Here is a 15,333-nt window from a genome sequence, read left to right as displayed (position 1 = left end):
TCGTTTTTGTTTATGTTTATTTGCTTTGTTATTGGTCGTTTTTTTTGGGAACATTAGCTTACAAATTTCTGATATGTTGGGTAACTTTCGCCATTTTTTTTTCCAATTTAGGGAATTATATTGCTAGGCGACCAACAGGCAAGTCGTTGCACGCGGATCTCATCGGAACGTCTGCCCAAGTGGTTGATGGAAATATCGCTTCTTGCTTTACGATGAAACGAATAATAGTATGTAATTTTATTCACATTTAATTGTTTGATTTCTAATTCGCTTTACTATAGTACGCTCCAGAATTAACTCAAAATTAGTTTTAATTTGAACCAAACGAGACTTAACTGATGTTCTTCTTTAGTCCAACGACGAACCTCTTTGGTGGAGTGTTACTCTGGAAAGAAAGGCATTTGTTTACAAAATGTTGGTGTTAAACAGGCCAGACTGCTGTTTAGAACAATTTCCTAACCTACATGTTACATTAAGAAACCGCAAGGAATTTGCTTTAGCAAACTGCGACGTTTATGTTTGGAGGACAGAGTATAAGAGATTGATGATGTGCGAACCGTCTATTGAGGCTACGAGTGTAACCATATCGGCTCATGATGTCGCCAGTTTAACTCTCTGTGAGGTTTTGGTCACTGCGACGGGTAAGGTGTTTTTCTACTCTCTTGGGAGTAAAGAGTTAGAATTAAGAGAAGAAAAGTCCGAATATACTATCCTGCTCTACCTTTCCGAGAAAACCCACTTAGGATAGTCATCTGTATCATTTCTCTCGCTGTTATATCATTGAGTACACGGCATTACCTCTGGAATTCTTTCTGGCCGTTTCCATCTATTAGTTATGGCATTCAGTTAGAGTTTTTAAGTCTCATAAAGAAAATGGGTGAGCAGAACTTTGCATGCTTTTAGATTTTGATAATATTTAATTGGAACAGGGTTAAGAACTTATTTTTACAATTTTGGCTCCTTTTTAACTCGTGAATTGCGCGCATGCGCAAGAGCGAGTTATAGATACGATGTGGGGAATGGCATTCGCTCGCTCGCTCGCTCGCTCGCTCGATTGGTCGATTCCTGTAAACTTTTTTTAGATTTTAGGCTTTTGAGTGCATTTTATAGTTTTTGGCGAGCAATAAACAGACGGAATGGCGACCTTTGTTGCTAAGAATAGTGGTGGGGTGAAAAAGAAGCCAATGATAATCTTAAAAGAGTTTTTTTTTTCGTTTTAGTTTCAACAAGCGGCGCCAGCGACTGGCAGGCATGCAAGGATTCACACTGAAATAACAGAACAACCTTCGTTTTTCATAAAATTGTAATTTACAATCCTTGAACTTGAAAACAATCCGAAGATTCATTGAAAATATCACTTACTGCGAAGCGCTCGGAGTTTACAGATGTTCAAAAGCTTTTTCTGTTATAGCGTGAGATTGAGGACAAAATTGATCATTACGTTTCGTCGCGTGTGTTTTTCCTGTGAGAAGCAACAAAAGATGCCGGCGACTGACGAAATAACAAGTTAACACGAAAATCAGATAACACCTAAACAAACTGAATTTTAGCTACCGATTTTCAGTGAATTTTTAAAGAACAATTTTCTTTTAAGTTCCAAGACAATTTGAAGATTCAACATACAAACAACGTACTAAAATGCGAAAGTTACACACCACAAAATTGATAAATAGGCCTGAAATGAAATTCTATCTTGTTATTGATCATACGTTGCCTAGCACGTGACCTAAATCTACCCAGGCGGAGATCCAAAATGACGGTGGCAGGCTTGGCTTAGTTATATCACTCAAAACTCGTTCCCGTTTGTCTCATTTGATAAAGAGGGAATCGTTAATGTTTTCATTAAGACAGTATTGCCTTGATTTTCTAATATTTACAACGAAAGACAGTAAATTTCACTTTTCACCCACATTTACTTCCAACCTTTTCTTTTGAACCAGAGACAAAAATGATAGACGTTTAAAACACATGACATCATCCACCTTGTCAAATGTAATAGCATGATCATTTCAATTGTAATGCCTTCTTATCCCAACGTTACTTTGTTTCTTTGCTACATTAGCGAACACTGAACTACTGCTCGTACTCTAGATATGACAATCAACCACAAAATTCCCTAAACCAGATAACATTAAACATAATCTAAAAAATCATGTGTCAATTCACGAGTTTGCTCACAGAGCACTTTGATTTTACAGGCTATGAGGTAACTGCCCACGGCGTTCGTCAAGAACTTTGGTATCAGATACCTTCTACAGCAGTAGAAAATTTGTTAGATGACGGGAGGTTTCCGAAAAGTCCAGATGCTGTCAGGATTCTTCAAAATTTGGATGCGGGGAGCAATTTTCACTACAATTACGGACAACGCCTTGCAACGTACCTTCAGGTTTGCTGAGAATAGTGTTTCAAATTTGTAATGGGAAATGAATAATGTTGAAAGAATTCCGATCATTTTGAAAGCTACAAAAAAAACTTGAATAATCCCTGCAAAAATTCAATTTAGAGGTATATGATAGAGTACGTTTAAATTCCATCGATTGACGTCTTAATAATAGTGCAATTCGTCTTCGCATTTGTAAGTATGGGTGTATGTATGTACGTGTGTATATATATGCGATATTTAGACAGGCTGGCCCTGTTTAGCTTTGAGCTGGCTCAAATGGGGGGCTGTACAAACAATGACAAGGCCAGAACACGGTACCGCTACGTTCCCTACTCTTTGCAGGAAGTGAGTCCCCTAATAGCCAGTACAGAAAAAATGCAGGAGACAGGCCTACAATTTATCGTCCTTATACGAGAATACTAAACATTTGTAGATGTCAAAGAAAAGGCCTCAGTTGTTTAAATACTATTACGGTATAATTTAACCGACAGAAAGAGCGATATTCTCCAACAAACCCAACTACTGTATTAAAACAACTTGTAATATTATTTCTAAGGAGCGACTCCTAATGGCGGTACAGTGATTATCCTCGATAAACTTATTTAAGCCCACCGCTGTCTATATCTAAGCTCATCACTAACACATACTCACCGCTGTCTCCAAAGTTCCCTGAAATGAACAATCTTCCACAACTAATTCTTTCTCGGTATAGCTTTCTAACCGTGTCAGCCACTCCCGACCACAATAAAAACTGCTATTACTACACGACTGAGTCCTTACATGCATTTACAAAGGATTCTAGAAATTTTTAGATATTTATCTCACAGTTATTATCCCAAACAAGTGTTAGTCTAGTCTGGGGTTTGAACTTTGGACCTCCCTCACGGCAGTCCGGCGCTCTACACTGCGGTCCACTAGAAAACATTTCATGCTTAAACAATTTTCTCAAAAGGTCCCAGAAAATGGAAATTACACATTTTACGTTGCATGTGACGATGCTTGTCAGCTATGGCTTCACATGCCCCAAGTGAACAACTTGGTGGATGAAAACGATGAAGAAACAGGCAAGAAGCGTTTGGCTGAATTAAAGTCGGGCTACTGGACGGATTATAATCAGTGGAATAAGTAAGGACTATTTCTTTGATTTAGTATTTATACACAGTTGTGAGTGGAACGTTACATTGCTTCTTAAGCAAGGGATCTGATTAATATTTGTTCGTTTGTTTGTTCTTCACACTTGGATTGAGGAATCGATGAAATTAGAACCATCTTCAACATTCTTCACGATGAACTTTGTAAATTGAAATTAGTATTTTATTATTTATGACTGGCAGTTTTAGTTCTCAGGAATTTTTTTTACTGTATCCAGGTACCCTTCATCGCAGACTTCTGAAGAAATTTGGTTGAGTAAATGCCACTTCTATTTCATTGAAACACTCATGAAACAAGGAGTTGGGAAAGACTGTTTGTCAGTGGGAATGAAGTTACCAAACGGCACTTACGAGCGTCCCATTCAAAAAGCACACTTGTTCTGGGTTCGGCCTGGTAAACTGGATAAACTAATGAATACACTACTGGTTATTAAAGTGGTTTATTTATAGTATTAATTTTACTTAGTCAAACATCAAAGTAACCACAGCTCCCTTTTTTATGAAGATTGTGCTCTGACTACTAAACTGTCTTTGAATCAAGCTTCGAGCAATGTTATTAGCAGTTTTTGTGAACTACTTTGCTGTCGTGAGAGCGTTCAGGAAAAGCAGATCAAGCAAATTAAGGAAGATGATTTTTCATCTCTTTATTTCCTGCTTGGTTCATTATTGCTGAGTATGAATTTGGGGGGTTTTCGTTTCAGGAGTGACTTATGTAGACTTTGAGATGGACTTCCTTCCTAAAGTTATCAGGACTGGTCAAGAGTTTTCCATCCAGGGTAAGTTTAAATTATTACAATCTTCCCCTCCCCTCCCCCCCACCCAACATTAAAAAATGTTCACCCAGATAAAAGGATTTGCATTAAAGGTAGAGACAGTCAATTGTGTCATCTGTACATGGGAGGAAGTATCAAGTTAGGTAACCCCGGTAGCAGATTTCAATAGAGAAATATGGCGACAAATATGCAGCCTGTTGAGACTAAAGCAAGGAAAAATTGTACTGATGTCAGAATAGACCTAAACACATCATAACAAAATAAATCGTATCATTGCGTTAAAATATTTGAAGATACTTTAATGGATATTTTTAAGTCAACTTTTATTTTTACCCTGGTACAGCTACTTATAAACACTGTTGTCGTGGATTACTTTGCCCAATGTGTCCGATTCAACTTTACTTTGAATTTGCTGGGAAAACAAGTCTCGTTGAAAGCAGCTTGAAAGTGGATTGTCAAGAAAAATATTTCAATACCACACTCGAAACTGTGCTTCAAGAGGGAATCTATTTCTTAAACGTAAGTCAGGATCAGTGTTTCATATTTCGGTGAAAGATCTAACTTACAAAGGTTTTTTTTAAATCAAGGCAAGACAAGGGAGAGCCGTAAAAGCTAAGATGATTCCTGCAATGTGATTGGCTACCTAGGCTAAGTATTCAGGCCAGAATTGTAGGCTGGAGGTCAAGCTGACCATTATCACATCGTTTGGTGACACGCTTAATTAGGAAAAAAACCTGCGTTCATGATGAGCAATGAGTTCCAAACTGAACAGTAGAATAGCCATCTTAGCTTATCTTGAAATTCCTGATCGACCTTTCTTCTGTTTCGATTCGTGTTTTCTCTTTGCTTCGGTATCGTAAATGAACTCGGGTACAAATCAGGCGTCTATGTGAAGTTCGATGAAAAGTACACATTGTTGTTCAATTGGATACTACTTCATCGATCGTTAGAATAAATGAATTGATGTTTGAAAATATTAGCCTTTGGGAACTATGAGCTTCATTACCTAGCCTCTCCTTACCAGACAATTTAAAAAGGTTACTGAAAATAGTGCACGTGGGACATTAATTTGGCCGTGTAAACCTTTTTTTTCACCTGGAAAGTAGGTTCACATTTTGTTAGATATCTATTCTTCATGCGAAATCTAACGAGGAATTTTCCTCTAATATGACTTCAATTCCCAAAGTATTTACCGGCTCATAGTTGAGTACCTTACTGTGTGGGAATACAAAGCCATAACATCCTTTTAGGAACCGTTTGAGGCTTTTTTAAACACTTCAATTTCTTTTAATTTCATAATCTTTCCCTCAGATTTCATATAGATTGGAGGAAGAGATATCACATTTAACTGAAATAAATAGGCAAATCGGCGAGGTACATATTAAAGGTAACACAAGTTTCAGTTACTAAAAAACAATATTCCTTGCCTTTTTCTTCTTGCCTTTCTTATTCTCTCAGTTCGTTCCTTTTTTTACATTTTTTTTTCTTGAATGCCTAATAATGTGGTTTCCCTGGTTTTTGCTTATTTCTTTTTGGCTTCGTCAATTTGTTCATTCATTTAACCAGGGTTTTTCTTTTAATGATTTATGTGTGAGATCGTTCACGTATCTTTAACCACACTGATCGTTTCTGGATTTATATGTGAATTTTCCTGACCTTAAATGTGTTATTGCTTCCATTGCTGGTATTAGTTTTGAAATAGTTACCATAGTAATGATATTACAGCAATGAAAATAACGATAACAATGATAATAATAATAACAGTAATGATAATAATAATTTTGATAATTATAACAATTATATATAGTTAATAAGGATGATTATCAGTTTTATCTTTTTCTCCTCTGAAACTTCTTCTCTTTAATGACGATATCACATCCTTCAAATAAAATAATAAAATTGTTTCGTCCTACGGATAGCTTTGGAAATCAATGGTTGCAGATTCACTTCTGACTTGTGTTCTTGGATAAATACCGATCAAGGATGGAAACTTGCAATTGAGTCAGGTAAAGAAGAGATAGAGTGACGCTCGTACAGCCACTTTTTGGTGGGAATTTTGTTGTGGTCTTTATATGTATTAGGCTATTTGATACCTAATCTTGACTTTGCATTCAATTTCTTCTTCTAAGATGCGTAATAATTCAATGAGCACTACAAAGTGCTATTGTTTTCTTCGAGATATGTGATAGTTTTATGAGCACTATGAAGTGCAATTATTTTCTTAACTATTTTGATACATTCCCACTTTTCTCAATATCGACAGGGATCCTTGTTCACGAAAGCAACAGACCGGCTGTTCTTGAGAGTCCCTGGATAATCACCAATTCTATGAGCCAGAAACTTGGGTTATGTTTAACCCTCTCTTACTTTCTTCCGACTAATTATGGATCTATTAGTATTATCCTGATAGCGAAGGCAAATTCGTCAATTTGGAGTCTCACTGGGTACCAGGGTAGTGCCTGGCTCAATGGAAAAGTATCAATAATGACAGACGAGAATTTTAAGGTATAACATTTTTAAGCTTACCAAGTTACTTTTGCATGTAAATCCACCAGACGCGTGAAAACAACACTCTTTTAGCGCCTTTTACTACAAAAACTGATAGAAGTATGAACGTTTACTTCAGGGTGTAATTCAGGTGCAATTGAACAACGGCAACCATTAAAACAACAAGTTATCAAGTTTTTTATCAAGCTGTTGAATAAAGCAACTTTTTGTTACCTGCAGGTAAGAATAGTTGCTGAGGGGAAACAATCATCAAGTCAGCACAGAACAGCTGTTGATAATATAACAATCTCTACCAAAACATGTGAGCGATCTCCACCTCATAGTTCACCAGGTACGGAAAACTGGTTATCTGCTAATATTCTAGTTGTGCCAAGTGGACTCTCAGTGTGTGACCCAAAAATTTATACCTTTTAATGGTTTTACACATGGAAAAAAATTTTAAAAAATTCATTTCGTTTGAAAAATTGACTCAACTTAAAACTAAAACTTTATTTTTAATCAATCATTAGAGAAACGTAAATTGAGGCAAATAATCGTTCCTTGTGTGTATTGTGCTCGTTAACAGACTTCACTTGTAAAGCTAACAGCTTCCAGTGTGACAACGGACAATGTATTCACAAAGAATTGGTTTGCGATGGTGACTCTGCCTGCGTGGACGACTCAGATGAAAAAAATTGTAACTGCCTTACTACTCAGTTTATTTGTCCAACTGGAGAATGTCTCGACGAGAATGACTTGTGTGATTCAAAGCAGGGCTGCAAGGACAAATCTGACGAATCCAGATGTGGTAGGCTACTTTTGAAATGCATTGTTTTCGTGGAGTGTGTATTTAAGGTATACAAGTTTTGACGCGCTTCGTGCCCTATCTATTATCAATTCTTGTTGGGTTTGTGCAATAAATTGTATGATCACGACTTTGTGTGTACCAATGTGCCACGACATATGTTGGCTGTAAATGTATTCTATGAACTTACTAAAGAAACGGCTGAAAGGATCTTCTTTCAAACCAAGCATTCTAAAAATGGGAAAAGGAGCAAATATATTTAGAATATTTTCCTTTTTATTATTATTATTATTATTATTACTATTACTATTATTATTATTATCACTTTTTAACAGAATTTTGTTTTGCAGAAGGAAGCAGCTGTCCCCAAAATAGATTCTCCTGCGCTGGTGGTGAATGCCTTCCATGGTCTTTAACATGTGATTTTAAAAGAAACTGTGAGGATGGTACGGATGAGCCATCTATATGTGGTTAGTGTTTCCTTTAATGCACTTTCAGGTTTGAGCAAAGAACTGTGGATGATGTTGGTTTGTCTATTGCACCTGGTGTCATATGGATCATCATGATTCATTGGAAAGAAAGTAATTTCAAATAATTTCACACACTTAGTTATGTCTAATGGTTATGAAACTACGCTACTTTTCTGATTTCACGTTTCAGGTTATTCAAACTGCTCACTTTTAGCTTTAGGATGCGCAAAACCTAACTACACGCACGTTACATCTCCGCATGCATGTAGTTGGAACAGAGGTAAGATGCCTGGATTTTCCTATAGGGATGGCCACAACCAACTACATTGTACAAGTTAATATTCTAACTTGAGCCACGGCTTTAAGCAACTGTTGAGTGCAAATGTTTTAGCTACTCGTGCTCATCGATAGAAATCAATTGCACCTGTTTAACTCTACCAGCAACGCCAGGCTATTACCAGAAAAAAAAATAAAACAAAATGTCAAATAAACTCAAATGATTTGAAAGCTGTGATATTGCCGATCAAAGAGGGGTTGGGGGAAATTCCACATTCTGTCTGATAGATTCATACTCTGCTTATCTTGAAACCGATGTATTCTTTACATATCAAGACCACAACGACTCGTTGCTCCATTTTAAATTCCTATTACAGTCGTATGAGGCCAGACAGCCCACCGTTAAGGCAACCACTGGTACAAAGCTTAATCCCTGTAGCCAACAAAATTGTCCCCTATTTGCTCATCTTTTTTTTTCTATCTTTTGCTATATAATATATTACATATATTATAATATATCGATTTATAATGTCTTATGTAGCTAAGTGCGACTTCCAGGATGGCCTTTGTGGATTGACAGAAGATTCCAAAGTTCGATGGAGCATTGGGTCAGGTTCAACACCCACAAAGGATACTGGACCGGACTATGACCATAGCACATATGGACCTGCAGGTGGGTGCTGCCGAGAGGACAGTTAGCTGTGTAAGTAAGTTAGTAGGTATGTAAGTAAGAATCACCTTAAAATTTAGATCAAGAGGAAAATGTCCTTATCAATCGCGATTTTGCAAAACTTTTGACAATAAAAATGAACGGTAAAACATGACTTTTCGACCAAACTTCGGTCATTTTCAAGTGAATGTCACGATGAATATATATATGCTTGCAAGAAGTAAAAATTTTTTTGGAAATGTAAACAAACAATCAGAACATACAAAGAGAAGAAATAATTAGAAGCTAATTAGAAACTAAATTAAAAAATAAAAACTGACGAATTGAGTCCGACAGCACATTGAGAGCAGGTCTCAGTTCTTAAATAAAAACATTTCATAAAGCAGGCAGTCCAATTTTTTCGTACACTTCTCTAAAAAACGAAAATTCTTTGTAAGATCCCTTGGGGCCAAAGAATGCTTGTCGCCAAAATGCTTGCCAATCAATGAAGTCGCTTTTCTTTTTTTTTGAACACGTTGGTGCTGATGGCCGCTTGTAAAACCCACATAACCTGCATCACACAGGTCACACTTAAATTTGTAAATAAGCAGCCTTGCGTGACATGCCCATTCAACGCTAACGTTACCAATGGTATCCAAAGGGTATGGACCAATGAAGGATCCCCAGTGTAACAACATTACTTCGCATTTTGAAGAGTTTTGTTGTTAGCGAGTTAGTCATGCAAATTTTGTGAAGCTCGTCAAGCGCATTGTTTGTAGGTAAAATGCTTCTTCAACGGTTGAGTAAACTGTCGAATCGCCAGGACACAGGTAGAAATTGCCTAATATCAGAGCCTTCGGCATGTCATTGGTGCACAAGCCAAACAAACATAGACCTAGCCCTGATCCTTGTGGGAAGCCGCAAATCATAAGTAGCTCTTCCGACTGAGGGGAGTTCACAACCGTTACCTGTGTCCGGTGATTCAGATTACATGTAAGCCAAGAAAGAAGATTGCTCTCGATTCCAAATTGGATCTTCACTTTATGTAACAGGGTATTATGAGAAAAGGCGCTGTCCACTAGATTGTTATCAACAGCTTGTATCCAACTTTCTTTAAGTCTTGGGCATAAGTAAGGGTTTCTTGAAATTTCTGTTCCCACCGCAAGGATATTTAACAGTCTTTCCTTCATCCATGGTTTGGATGAATATCTCCTGACTTTAAAGGCAGTTGAAACGAGCCAACAGCCCCTGTGTTTTGCCGGAGTTTTAGTATCGTAAGCGTCCTTCGCCGCGTGTACTTCGAAGAAAGAAGAAACGATAAAGTATCATCCGTGTAATTGAAAGTCAGGCCTCACTATCACTTGCGCTTGAAAATCAAAAGGTTGTCTCGTTGATGCGAAACCAAAACCAGGCATAGAACCAGAATAAAAGATCAAAGACAAGTCCAAATAGACTTAACATTTACGAAGCAGAACATCACACGCATCGCCGCCATCACACAAATGATCACCCTCTAAGTTACTTTATAGTTCATTCATTTGAATTCCATTTGCTTTTTCACAGGAAGGTACATTTATCTTGAGGCATCAGACTATGGTGCTGGTGACGCTGCCGTCTTGACTAGTTATGCAATCGGTGCTGGCATAGCAACATGTGTGCAGTTTTGGTATCATATGAAAGGAAAAGACGTGGGCAGTTTAAATGTAGTGATCCTGAAGAATGACTCAAGGATAATAGTATGGAGTCAAACTGGCCAGCAAGGTGCTGATTGGCTCTTTGGTCAAGTTGGATACAAAGACGTTTTTAACAGCTACAAGGTCTGAGTTTCGCTATTACTGTTCACAGTTTCAAAGGGAATCTCAGTCATTTGTTCCTTTTGTTCTTCCGTCATAATGTTTTCTTTGGAATACAAATTCACACCAATGAACTAGTTCTACTATATATCAACTTTAACAACGATGGGTCCAACAATCGATAACGATTGCATGTATAATTTTTATTATTCAAATCCTGAAAAATGCTTTAAAAATTATCTCTCCTGTAGATTATGATAAAGGGTGTTCGTGGAAATGGTGTTCATGGAGATATTGCTTTAGATGATCTTCTCATCCTGGATGGAGAAAATTGTCAAACCGTATATGGAAATGGTTAGCTTTCTATTTCATCCCATGTTTCTTAAACTGAGAAAGATATAATTCGTTAAAAATACATTTAATGATTTGCAACGGCGGTACTTATGATGAGTCTTCTGTTTAAATCAAATCATCTAGGATAAACGCAACGACTTACTTACAAATAGGATTGTGACCGAGTGTAAGGTTTTGGTTTTAAGTCATGCTCCACATGTACCATATAGTATCTCCTGAATCAATTAAATTTTGCTCGTCAAAATAGAACAGTTTTATAAGATTTATAAGATTTAAGGCTAAGAAATGTATCTCTCTTCTTCTGCTCAAGAAAACCCCGGATGTCTATTTGAGCAAGGTCATTGCAATTGGAAGCCCAGAGGAACATGGCTGATGAGCAAGTTTTCCCCTTTGAGATTCTTCTTAAGGGATTGGGAAGGCACAAGTGGTAGGTCAATAGTTTTAAGTCATATCAATAAATAAGAATTGAAAGATTTCAAAGAATGCAAGAACAACGTTTTGCTCCTATTCTTTAAAGGCGGTTTTACTTATGACAAAGGATGTTCAAGTCTGGCTAACGGAGGGGCAGGATGTTACGGAAGTTTAACAAGCCCACATATCTCCGCTAGAGCGGGTTGGAAGTGTTTGCAGTTTTGGTACTACATAAGTAAAGGAAGACCTTCTTCTCTTCAAGTGACTTTAATTTCTAACGACGCACAAATGCATTTGTTGACTTCCACTAAGGCAGGAATCTGGACCTTTGCTCGTTTGCCCATCATTCCATCTTCAGATTCCTACCAAGTAAGTAAAGCAGATTTGAAGACACGCACTTGTAGAGAATGTAATTAATTTCTTATAATGCTTTTATAGCGTTTTTGTCCAAATTTTACTAACTACTAGTTAGACTTCTAGACTTTAGACTTTGTCTTTTTGGTAATCTCAGTATTTTCAAGGAGCTTACCATGTGATTAAACAACAGCTATGAACTACCAGCCAGTCTTTCAGTCATACCAGGTATCAGATCCTGTCAGGCCAAGAGATGCTTTATTTACAACAAGCAGTTCGCATCTTTCACTTCGATGCAACTTTTCAAGGTTAAAGCTTCAAATTCAGCCTTGGTTACGTCTATTAGAGGTCTTAAACGTCATCTATTTTGGTTTAACAGGTTTCATTTCTAGGATTGAAGTCTTCAAAAATGATGACAATTGCCATAGACGATGTTGTATTTCAAACTGACAGTTGTGACATTATACCCTGGAAAGGTTTGTAGCACATTACGACATTGTACATCTTAGCACGCCTTGGCCTGCACGATTTGTTTCAACATTCGTAAGTTGCTACAACAATATGGTTGAAGGATTTCTTCATTTGAAGTTTTGCTGAATTTAAAAAATGCGTTTGATGTTTTTTCTATGAATGGGCTTTGGCGAACTACGCTGTCAATTTGCTAGTGGTGACTTTCCAAAGATACTTTTATAACTATTCAAATGTTTTAATTCGTGGTAGAGGTTATTCGTTTGCCGTTTTCACTCTTAAATTCAATTCTCTTGAACAGAAATCAATTTTTTTATGAGAGATACATTTCTCTTCTGAGAAGAATTTATATGTTCAGATTCTTCGTCCTCAGAGGAGAATTATGATTCTAAGGAAAAGAAATGTGGTTCTTTAGGAAAGAACTGTGTGTCTTTTCTCACGGTTAAGAATTCTCATGAGAGTAAGCTTATCTATGTCTGATTCTTGCCATTAGAATACTAGTTTTTCCTGCGAAAACAAGATTCTTTTGCCAAGAACCAGTCGATAATGTATTCTTCTGAGAGGAAACACTGCTCTCCTACCAAAATGATATCCATTTATGCAGAATCTCATATCTTAAGCAAGAATTACTGCTCTTCCCTCTAAGTTTTCGAGTCTTCTCCAAATAATTTTGTCCTTTACTCAGTTCTGAATATTATTTTTTAAATTGATCACAAAGACCCTCGTTCGTCTCCAGAAATTGACTGTGCTCTTTTAAAGAATCACATTCAAAAGGACTCCTGCAGAAAAAATATTTGAGCTCATCTGGAGACTTAATATTCTGTTGCGCTGAACTACATGCCTTTAATGGATTTTTTATTTATCGAAAGGATGTTTTCCCACTAACACAGTTTATATCACTGAAAAGAATCTCATTTTATCTGCTTTTATTTTTTAACATACAGTTAACAAAACATCAAATTGACTTAGATATTCATAATGTTTACATTATCAATGAACAACTAGGTCAATATTTACTGTATCCCCAGATCATATACCAGATCCCAGATCATATATAGGGCCATTGACTGTTACAATCTTCAAAGTAGTTGTTGTACATCAATGGCTAGCGTGCCAATTGCAACCCTCAGTCCTACTTTTCTGTTCACAAACCTAATTGAAAGGGGAAGGGGTTGATTATGAATATAATTTGTTATGATTTATACGTTACTTTGTCCAAAAATTTAAAGAAAAAGTATGATTACGTTCAGAGAATTCCTGTCTTCCCTCTTTGACTTAAGTCTAAGTGTCTTTGAGCTGCGCAATCAGCCATTACAAATCAGTGTGCACTTTTTTGCTGTTTCCTGTAATGGTATGTAATGCGATGATTTATAATACGATTTTATTAAAAAAAATTATTAGTTTTATTTGAAAAACTGTTTTTCTGTCGCAGAGGAAAGTAAAGACTATGGAAAAAATCCTTTTAATACTGGTTATTTCTGGAAACTAGATGGCACTGATAAGGATGTAAGGTATCATGCATGCAAAGAAAAATGTTATACTTCATTTTGTAGAGAGATTCAATTTTCAAAAAAAAAAGTTAGTTGCAATTGAGGCACACATATAACACATCTCAACATAACTCACCTTGAGTGAGAAAGTCACGCATTCTTCATGTGACAATGCATAATCTGTGTTCACTGGCCCCTGTAGTATTACGTTGATGGGCCACCTAGTTATCATTGTATCACGTTAAAATGCCAGCGATATAAAAGTTGTAGCTTAAAAGGGATAGAAATAATTTAAAATTATCAAGTTTTTTAATAACGAGATCTGTAGGCGTACGCTCGATTTGACTGATGCTTTCCTTCTTAGGCTACAAAGAACGGCTGCTTACAGAACTGAAGATGGAGTTACATCTCTGCACCTCGACGGCCAAGCTGGTTATGCAGAGATTCCAGCAATTAACATACGTAGAAGCAACTTTAGCATATCAGTCCGTTTTAACCTTCAAGACATCCAGTCGTTGCAACATATTTTATCTGATTGGTCAGCACCTTTCCAGTTCCGACTGTATGTATCTAACAGCCAGGTGCATGTTACTTTGCGACGAGGGGGAAATGTACAAGACTTGTTACTTATGTCTAGTTCCGGGTTTGTATATTACTTGGTTCATGTAGCTTCTCATTTGTTTTATCAATTTGCTCCGTTTTTTCTTTTCTTCAATTTACATGCTTATTATTCTGCTAAATTGTTCCTACTCTTTTTTGGGGGGGGAGGGGGGTGGTTGTGTTCCATTTCTATATACTTCAAGGAGAAAAGGAATCCTGGATGCTACTCCGAATTACCACAAATTCGCAAAGCATCAAGCAGAGGATATTTAAACACTGTTAATTGAAACAAAATTGTTCTCTCACACTCCTCTGGCACTATTTTTCTTTCAGTGCCACAACTGTAAATCGCTCCGAATGCTCTTAAATCTTATTGGTAAATTTTGAGTCTCATGCATCATTTATGGCCACTAAGCAGGAAATTTTAAAACAGTTGTTTAAATTACAGAAGCAATACTGAATTGGCTGATAAGCGCCTAAAAATGAATAGAACAATCCATAATGATAGACATAGTTAAAAAAGATTGCATATTCAATTATTGATGAATTTCTGATTAATTTTTTTCTGAAAGACATATCCGAAAAAATGAATGGATGCACTTGGTATTTACTTGGAACCGTCAAGACCTCAAAGGAAAACTTTATCTTGATGGACAAAGTTTTGGAGAAAGTACTTCCACTTATACAGGAGCGGATATTGATCTTAAGCTGACCACTCACACAGCATATGAAATTGGTCTGAAAAAAGACACAGGGGAAGTACTGCGTGGTTCATTAAGGGATTTGTCTGTGTTGTTACGCACACTGTCACCAGGGGATGTTTTGAAATTGTACAGTAAGTTTTGTTTCCTATTTTTGTTTTGAAGCGT

The 15,333-nt window shown here is 36.8% G+C and overlaps 1 protein-coding gene across 2 annotated transcripts in view; it reads left to right on the top strand.

Moving 5' to 3' along the window:
• LOC113678177 (uncharacterized) overlaps nucleotides 1–15,333 on the top strand; it is a 32,300-nt gene that overhangs the window by 1,722 nt on the left and 15,245 nt on the right. The window contains exons 4-26 of one of the 2 annotated variants that reach the window (XM_089180117.1): nucleotides 112–227; nucleotides 353–641; nucleotides 2,199–2,386; nucleotides 3,390–3,508; nucleotides 3,753–3,928; nucleotides 4,236–4,310; nucleotides 4,651–4,826; nucleotides 5,619–5,694; nucleotides 6,227–6,313; nucleotides 6,571–6,812; nucleotides 7,035–7,146; nucleotides 7,381–7,602; nucleotides 7,950–8,069; nucleotides 8,260–8,349; nucleotides 8,887–9,018; nucleotides 10,558–10,811; nucleotides 11,039–11,141; nucleotides 11,452–11,568; nucleotides 11,659–11,921; nucleotides 12,286–12,382; nucleotides 13,807–13,885; nucleotides 14,229–14,507; nucleotides 15,037–15,299. In XM_089180117.1, coding sequence (XP_089036243.1) covers nucleotides 112–227; nucleotides 353–641; nucleotides 2,199–2,386; nucleotides 3,390–3,508; nucleotides 3,753–3,928; nucleotides 4,236–4,310; nucleotides 4,651–4,826; nucleotides 5,619–5,694; nucleotides 6,227–6,313; nucleotides 6,571–6,812; nucleotides 7,035–7,146; nucleotides 7,381–7,602; nucleotides 7,950–8,069; nucleotides 8,260–8,349; nucleotides 8,887–9,018; nucleotides 10,558–10,811; nucleotides 11,039–11,141; nucleotides 11,452–11,568; nucleotides 11,659–11,921; nucleotides 12,286–12,382; nucleotides 13,807–13,885; nucleotides 14,229–14,507; nucleotides 15,037–15,299 — 3,675 coding nt within the window. Of the gene's footprint in view, nucleotides 1–111; nucleotides 228–352; nucleotides 642–2,198; nucleotides 2,387–3,335; nucleotides 3,509–3,752; nucleotides 3,929–4,235; nucleotides 4,311–4,650; nucleotides 4,827–5,618; nucleotides 5,695–6,226; nucleotides 6,314–6,570; nucleotides 6,813–7,034; nucleotides 7,147–7,380; nucleotides 7,603–7,949; nucleotides 8,070–8,259; nucleotides 8,350–8,886; nucleotides 9,019–10,557; nucleotides 10,812–11,038; nucleotides 11,142–11,451; nucleotides 11,569–11,658; nucleotides 11,922–12,285; nucleotides 12,383–13,806; nucleotides 13,886–14,228; nucleotides 14,508–15,036; nucleotides 15,300–15,333 lie in introns of both variants that reach the window. The other variant, XM_089180116.1, reaches the window with a different exon arrangement.

The sequence above is a fragment of the Pocillopora damicornis genome, chromosome 8 (assembly GCF_964200805.1).
Source record: "Pocillopora damicornis chromosome 8, jaPocDami1.2, whole genome shotgun sequence".
NCBI classification, from domain to species: Eukaryota; Metazoa; Cnidaria; class Anthozoa; order Scleractinia; family Pocilloporidae; genus Pocillopora; species Pocillopora damicornis.
This window is presented reverse-complemented; position numbering and strand designations above follow the sequence as displayed.